The 8,327-nt window shown below is 42.5% G+C and overlaps 1 gene segment (V, D, J or C); it reads right to left on the bottom strand.

The window, feature by feature from the left end:
* Positions 1-5,346: 5,346 nt before the first annotated feature.
* Positions 5,347-6,719, bottom strand: LOC132537497 (immunoglobulin kappa variable 2D-29-like). The segment is given in 3 exon segments: positions 5,347-5,551; positions 5,983-6,280; positions 6,671-6,719. Coding segments are annotated over 3 exon segments (442 nt in total).
* Positions 6,720-8,327: the final 1,608 nt, after the last annotated feature.

The following is an 8,327-nucleotide window of genomic DNA, read 5'->3' as shown; positions in this document are numbered from 1 at the left end:
GGGCTGACTCCTGCACAGGCCATGACCAGGCTGTTAATAAGAGTCCAGGACAGTGGTTCATGTTTCTGGAACATGCAAATCAGCAAGGGATGGGCTGTCAGAGACAACTGCTTTAGGAGATGCTTATCTCAATATGTGCACAGATGCAGTAACTCCCCAGTGTGTCAGTGTTACCAGAGCAGCAGAAATTTGCCTTCAGAGAGTTCACTTCTCCCTAGGAACCAAAGGACAGAACCAGTCAGCTAAGGTGTGATTGTAATGCTATTTGGTATCTTCAAAAGAAGTGTCAACCAGGGGTCAGGTGGTGGCACACCTGATTAAGCATACATGTTACAATGCACAAGGACCTGGGTTCCAGTCCCTGGTCCCTACTTGCAGGGTGAAAGATTTTTGAGTGGTGAAGCAAGGCTGTAGGTGTCTCTGTCTTTCTCCCTCCCCACCTCCCCGGATTCCCTCTTGATTTCTAGCTGCCTCTATCAAATTAATTAATTAATTATTTTTTTTTAATGAGTGGTAACCTTTATGGAATCTCTTAAAGGCATTTTTTTAAATTATTAGTGTTTCACTCTCTTCATTGGAAGCTTCCCAATTTTTTATCCCTCTCTAGGAGTACTGATCAATTATTTTTTTTAACCAGAACACTGCTCAGCTCTGGCTTATGGTGCTGTGGGGGATTGAACCTGGGACTTTAGAGCCTCAGGCATGAGAGTCTCTTTGCATAACCACTATGATATCTACCTCCATCCTGGACCAAAATTCTTTATGGGATGCGTAAAGTGGGAGGTCTGGCTTCTGTAGTTGCTTCTCTGCTAGACATTTGCATTGCCAGGTTGATTCATAATCCTAGCCTGTTTCTATCTTTCCCTAGTGGGCTAAGGCTCTAGAGAGGTGACGTTCCAGGATGTCAGGATGGAATCATGGCAGCTTCTGCAACTTGGTGGCTGGAAGGTAGTTAGATATAAATTGGGACAAAATTATTAATGAACAGGAAACAAAAAATAGGAATGGAGGAGATGAGAATAGGGATCTTAGGGTGGAAAGAAGCTGGAAAGTCCATTTTAGGTATGTTACTAATCGTCAAAGGCATTTCTTTAAAATATTCATTTATTCCCTTTCATTGCCCTTGTTTTATTGTTGTAGTTATTGATGTCATGGTTGTTGGATAGGACAGAGAGAAATGGAGAGAGGAGGGGAAGACAGAGGGGGAGAGAAAGACAGACACCTGCAGACCTGCTTCACTGCTTGTAAAGTGACTCCCCTGCAGGTGGGGAGCCAGGGGCTTGAACTGGGATCTTTCTACCTGTCCTCGCGCTTTGCACCACCTGCACTTAACCTGCTGTGCTACTGCCCGATTCCTCAAAGGCATTTTCTATCAGATACAATACTCTACATATTTCTTCTATTTGTTTCTGTGGATGGTGGATGTACTGAAGCCAGAGACACTTCCTTTGGTAGGTGTCAGTCAAAGTTCAGGGCGCCAGTATGCCGGGCTAGCTTCGTGGGTGGGAGACAGACGACCAGGGACACATGGCTGAGCGGAGAAGCAGTATTTCTTTATTCACGAGAGAACGGTTCAAAAAACTAATCTAATCTAATCATAACCCAATTCTGTCTTGCTTCTCTTTCCTCCGGCCGAAGAGTCAGGAACCAAGGAAGTACGCAGGGACAGGAGGCAGGGAGAAGGAAGAAATAGCAAGGACTAAACCACAATCTCCTGGAGGCAGGGGGAGTGAGACCAAACCAATGTAACAGAATGACCATGTAAATAGACTACAACGTCAAGCAATGTAACAGAAGGGATCCCAGAAGCAGAACTAGAAGCATACCAACAGGTAGGTGATACCCTGGATAGTCATGGTGTGAGAAACTGTCATCACTCTGACCAGAGATGCAATGATGTAGAAGGGCAGTAAAAGGATGTGGGTCTGAGGAGCACAGGTCCTGGTGGAGCACAGGAACAAGGACTCACTGCACACTGGACATGGATGAATTGGCTAAGGCTGAGAGAATAACTTCCATTTGGGTCTATGTGGTAAGCAGGCCTACTTATAACTCTAATCTTGGCCATAGTCAACTTAAGGAGGAAATGCCTACACAGGTGATTTTATTTTTCTTTCACTTTCATTGTCAAAATCAGTTGGCAGGAGGGGTGGGAGTGCTATAGAACTGGAGCCAGTGTGTGATTTGTACAACTCCCGAATAGAAGTCTTGAAGTGGAATTGTGTGCACCCTTGATGCTGAATCAGTGCTTGAGGGATGGGGTGTGTGACACTGTAGGGACTTTGAGAAATTTGAAGGTGTTCAAGAAAAAATGACCAGGAGGTGGCAGTAGCATGCACACTCCATGCAGGGGTGAAGCTTTGACGGGTTTGCTAGGTGCATTTCTTTTTTTTTTTAATTTAATTATTTATTTAAGAAAGGAGACATTAACAAAACTGTAGGATAGGAGGGGTACAACTCCACACAATTCCCACCACCCAATCTCCATATCCCACCCCCTCCCCTGATAGTTTTCCCATTCTCTATCCCTCTGGGAGTATGGACCCAGGGTCATTGTGGGTTGCAGAAGGTGGAAGGTCTGGCTTCTGTAATTGCTTCCCTGCTGAACATGGGCGTTGACTGGTTGATCCATACTCCCAGTCTGCCTCTCTCTTTCCCTAGTAAGGTGGGTCCCTGGGGAAGCAGAGCTCCAGAACACAGTGGTGGGGTTGTCTGTCCAGGGAAGTCTGGTCGGCATCATGCTGGCATCTGGAACCTGGTGGCTGAAAAGAGAGTTAACATACAAAGTAAAACAAATTGTTGAACAATTATGGACCTAAAGGCTGGAATAGTGCAGATGAAGTGTTGGGGGGGTACTCTCTGTGGACTATTGTGTACTTCTGCTTTCAGGTATATATTTTGCCCTAGTTTATGGATACGTGTGAACATATGCTCTATCTCAGGGTACCTGGTCTATATCTAGGTTTTGGTACTTTGTTAGGAAGTGAACTACTTGGAATGGAATTGGAGAATACTATGAAAGGAAAGGTCTCACCCGAGTAATGAAGCTGAAGGGTTGTCATTCCACACGTGAAGTCTCTGGACACAATCTGAAGTGAAGCATGCTGGGGTGACACTAATTGCGTTGATTAGGTTACGATTGGTGGATGCAATATTATTTTATATGAATTGAGAGAAGCATGCAGGAAAGTGGGCCCCACCTTAAGGTTCCAGGACTGGAAGAAATATAGGCTCTATAGTAGAAATGTGAGGTTCCTGCTGTGTTAGGGTTCAAGAGGACAATGGATAGTTATTGTTATCATCACATTATTTGGTAATTGGGTTAACTTTGAAAAGTCCCTGTTTTAGGATTTGCTGTATAATACCCAGCATCTTGTATATAGCTGTGCCACCAGTTGCTTCTGTTCTACTGGTCTAGGCTTTTGAGAGAGTTCACATATCAAAGACTCAGCAGGGTCCTGGTCTGAAGATTTATTTTCAGGATTACTACTCACAATGGGTAGGGAGTGAGGGTAGATAGCATAATGGTTATGCAAACAGATTTTCATGCCTGAGGTTCCAAAGTCCTAGATTCAATCCTCTGCACCACTATAAGCCAGAGATGTGCAGTGCCCTGGTGTTTTTCTCTGAATCTTTTTCTATCTTATTTAAAAACATATATAAATATATATGTATATAGGCATATACATATATAATATACATTAAGTATATATAAATATACATATTTTTTAAAAGCAAGGAATTATTTTGAATTGCTCCATGTCCTGCTCTTGCTGGAAGTCCTGAGGCTCATATACCCCAGACACAGATGGCCAAAATCAGACCTACTCTATGGTTTTGTTAATTTATCCTTTCTTAAATAAAAAATAAATTTAAAAAAATCAGAACAAAACAAATTCTGAAACCCTCTGTATATGTAAAAAAAAAGTCCAGGGAATAAAGAGGGGGAAATTTCAGCAATGAAGAAGACAAATATCTATCTTCTCTATTTCTTCATAAACAGAAGGTAAACTTTAGAATAAATAGGACAGTGTCTTGGGATCATCAGATTATCTGTGTTCTGGACTATAAAGGAGTTCCTTCTTTGTATCAGGTCTTAAACTCTCTTGATTGAACAAAAGTTAAAAAGCAAAGACAATATGAGACTTGAGGACATGATGTCATCTGGCCTTCTGGATCATGAGAGTTGTACTTAACTTCTGAGAATTTACAGATTGCAGGGAATTGTTATTGTTGTTATTATTATTTTACTTACTCCCATTTAGTTTATTGATGTAATCTTTTTTTTTTTTTGCTTCCAGGGTTATTACTGGGGCTCAGTGCCTGCACCATGAATCCACTGCTCCTGGAGGTCATCTTTCTCCCCTTTTGTTGCCCTTGTTGTGGTTATTATTGTTATTGTTGATGTTGTTCGTTCTTGGGTAGGACCGAGAGAAATCGAGAGAGGAGGGGAGGACAGAGAGGGAGAGAGAAAGACAGACGCCTGCAGACCTGCTTCACCGCCTGTGAAGCGATGCCCTTGCAGGTGGGGAGCCGGGCTCGAACCGAATCCTTCTGCGGTCCCTGCGCTTTGCACCACATATGCTTAGCCCACTGTGCTACCGCCCGACCCCCTGATGTAATCTTTATTCACCCTTGTAGGGCTGTGTTGGATAGCCCAGACTCCAAAGCTAAGCATTAACCTGCTAGTGATATGATGTAGAAACAGGGAGTTGTAAGCAAAATCCTGGAAAATTCAAATGCCAACAATTATCTCAAGCTATAAAGAAAACGGTTGTATTGACCTCATAAGAACTCACCTACACTTCCTTCCAGCCTTCCTTGAGTTAACATGTTCCTCCCAAAGACTGGAAGTTCTTGGAGGAATTCTACTTTAAGGTTTCTGCTTCTCAATTTCCTGGAATAGTGGGATGGAGTGGTTATATCCAGGACACAATTTAGAGTTTCTTTATAAGGACCTCATACTTATATTCAAAGATGAAAGAGCCTTGATCTTGGGCCTGTATTAGGAAGGGCAGTCCTGACAGACACTATCTCTAATTCCATTTGGAGTTTTTCCCTTTTCCAGAAGGATAAAATAAATTGTTGTCCAGTAGCTCTATGATCCTATCTTACAATAACTAAGTCATCCTGCAGTCATCCTATATTGTTTAATTCCCAGTTTTTCTATTCCATTTAATTTAAACTAGTAGTGTGCATCTCCTGGTGTAATGGACTCTTGATTCTGCTGAGATAATTCATTAAGTCCAAGATTCACAAGTATTTGATATCTTTGTTGTTGTTTTTTAGATTAACTTATTAATGAGAAATAACCAGAGCATCAGTCTATATTTAAGATTATTTTTATTACACACAAATGTAGAGAGAGAATGAAGAAGTGAGATATAGAGCCAGAATATCACTCTGGCAAATGGGGTGTCTAAGATTGATATTGTGATATCATGTTTCCTTACACTCTAAACCACCTTCAAACCCCCTGACTTTGACTCCTTTTTCAAATACAATTCAGTCATACCCCAAGTGTTTACTTCAAAGGAAGTTTTGCCATACACTGGAAACTGCTAAATCCCTTAACTCTTCAACTTGTGTTGTCACAAAGCTGCACGATTGACTGCATTTTAGTCATGAATAAATCTTAATGATAACTGTAGATGAGACACAGAGACTAAGCGGAGTCTATATTCAGTTTCTCACAATAATCACAACTGTTGTTCAGGAGGCCCTTGGAGCATCCCTTTCTTTCTGGTTCTGCCATGTTGCTTTGATGACCACTGACAGAATTTGAGGGGATATGTCTGGTGTGGAGCTAAAGTAATCAGCTTTCAGAAACTGATTCACCTCAATTTACATCATCTATCAGTGAAGAGAACAGAGGATCTGTGACGCCTGGTCCTCTAAAAGGGACGCATGTGGACATCTGGGGCTCCAGGAGAAGGGAGGTTTTTGTTCAGGGCTTTAGCACTGTGAGAGGAACATATGAACCCTGCAGGCAGTAATAGACTCCAACATCTGCAGCCTCCACTCTGCTGATTCTAAGTGTGAAATCTGTCCCTGACCCACTGCCACTGAACCTAATCTGAGACCCCAGAGAACCTATTGGAAACTCTATAGATCAGCATCTGTGGTGGCTGGCCTGGCTTCTGCAGATACCAATGTAAATGGGTGTAGCTATTACTATGCAGGAGGCTCTGACTGGACCTGCAGGAAATGGAGGCTGGCTCTCCAGGGATGATTGACAGGGACAGTGGGGTCTGGGTCATCACAACATCCTCTCTGGATCCTAAAGTAAAGAGAGAGAAGAGCCAGGTTAGTATGAACTTTGTGAGCAAATTACTTATTTCTCTTCTGTAATTTATTTCAGTTGAGAACATTCCTTTTGTGAAATTCATATCACCAAATTCTGAGTTTTAAAAAGGATCTTGTTGAAGCAGAAAGGGGACTTTCAAATGGTCTCCACCATCCTGCCCTTTCTGTGCTAAAATCATTACAAATAAGAATTTTCCCCCCACTTACAGATCTAAGCATTCCATGCTCTGCATTCCTGGCCAACACACACACACACATAGCTCTAGCCTGCAGTCATATTCTTTCTAAATATTCAGAACAGTGGTGTCTCTAGATATCACTGTCCTCATCCACATGGTCCCTTCTCTTCTCCCTCTTCTCTTACCTGGGATCCAGAGCATTAAAAGCCCCAGGAGCTGAGCAGAAAGTCTCATCTTGAGAAGGTGAATGGGTGAGTTCTGCTAAGTCAAACCAAGGTCAGAGGTAATCCTTATATTCAGTCTTCCAGTGTAAGGTTCTCCCTGGAGGTCATATGCAAATACTCTAATAGGTGCAATTGAGCACAAAAGCCACTAGGAGAGAGGACAGTGAGAAAATTTAAATGTACCTCTTTGTGTGGGTAAATAAATATATCAATATGTTGCTAAAAAGATGTCACAGGCAGATACTGATTATCCAGATCAATCTTGGAGGTGAGTGACCATTGTTCTTCACAACTTCCAGGCTAATTTTAGAGTAAAGTGCCCCTATTACCTGGTGCTGACCTACAATATCTCCAAATATCACAATGCATGTAACAGAGTCACAAGTTGTCTAGAGAATGTTTTTACCAGGGTTTATAATTTCAGAATGTTCATGAGACTGCCAGAGACTAGTTCCCATGAATTCTGGTGAAATGAGCTTCATGAGAACATTCTAGACAAAGGACTTGACAGGGAGAAAAAAAAAAGAATTCTCACATGCAGGTACAGAATTAAGACAGGCCTGATTAAGACAAGAGGAAAAGGGGGTAGTGACTGAGAAACACCTGGATAGGCAGTTAAAATCTGGTGAATAACATCACAGTTGTCTTAGAACAGATTTATCAAATTAATCAAAGATTTTTAAAAATCTGTTTTTGTTTTATTTTATTTATTTATTTTTACCAGAGAACTGCTCACCTCTGGCTTATGGTGGTGCAGGGGATTGAACCTGGGACTTTGAAGCCTCGGGCATGAGAGTCTCTTTTACATAGCCATTATGCTATCTATCCTCATCCAAAAAAAAAGTCTGTTTATTTTTATGAAAAACAGAGAGGGAAAAACAAAAGCAGGAGACTTACAATGGGATTAACAAGATCATAGGAACTGGGAATTGCTCCCTTGATGGGTACCAGTAGGCCGTCATCATCCCAGTCATCCCTGCTTCCGCGACACCTTGCTCCCACCGTGCCCAAGGATGTCCCTATGTCTGCTTCCCCTTTGACAATACTGGCAGCTGCCTAGAGTGGGTCAGCTACTATGGAGGATGCCGCTATTGGTCATGTAATATTCATGGGGTCCCCAATGCTTACAACCAATATTATAGCTCATACAGGCCTGAGAAACCGTATTTCTCTGGCCTAGACTCCCTCAAGTTAACCATCCATGACCCATGGGATAACAGATGAGCTAATGGAGTTACCAGAAAACTATACTCTAGCACGCTTTCCTCCTCCCCCGTAACCAGTATTTTTATCTCCCGACAGCTGATCTCCATCCCCAGAGTTATCCTAACCCAGAATAAGGTAACCCAACAAGAACAAGCCCTCTCTCTAGCTCTTGCCTCACCACCTGGCCTTGACCTTTCATCTTGGCCTGCATATCTGCGTTATGCCATCTCTCTCTTGAACCAATCCTCCATCCTTCCCAAAACTTCCAGCTGCTTCCTATGTGCTTCCCTCAACAGACCTCTCCTCGCTGCCACACCACTGAACAACACTCCATTGGATCTTGCTAATTTGCCTAACTCCTCCTCCTCTGCTGAACTGCCACCTCTTACTTCTATCCCTCTCTACATGGAAG

This window comes from Erinaceus europaeus, chromosome 3, assembly GCF_950295315.1.
Source record: "Erinaceus europaeus chromosome 3, mEriEur2.1, whole genome shotgun sequence".
Taxonomy (NCBI): Eukaryota; Metazoa; Chordata; class Mammalia; order Eulipotyphla; family Erinaceidae; genus Erinaceus; species Erinaceus europaeus.
This window is presented reverse-complemented; position numbering and strand designations above follow the sequence as displayed.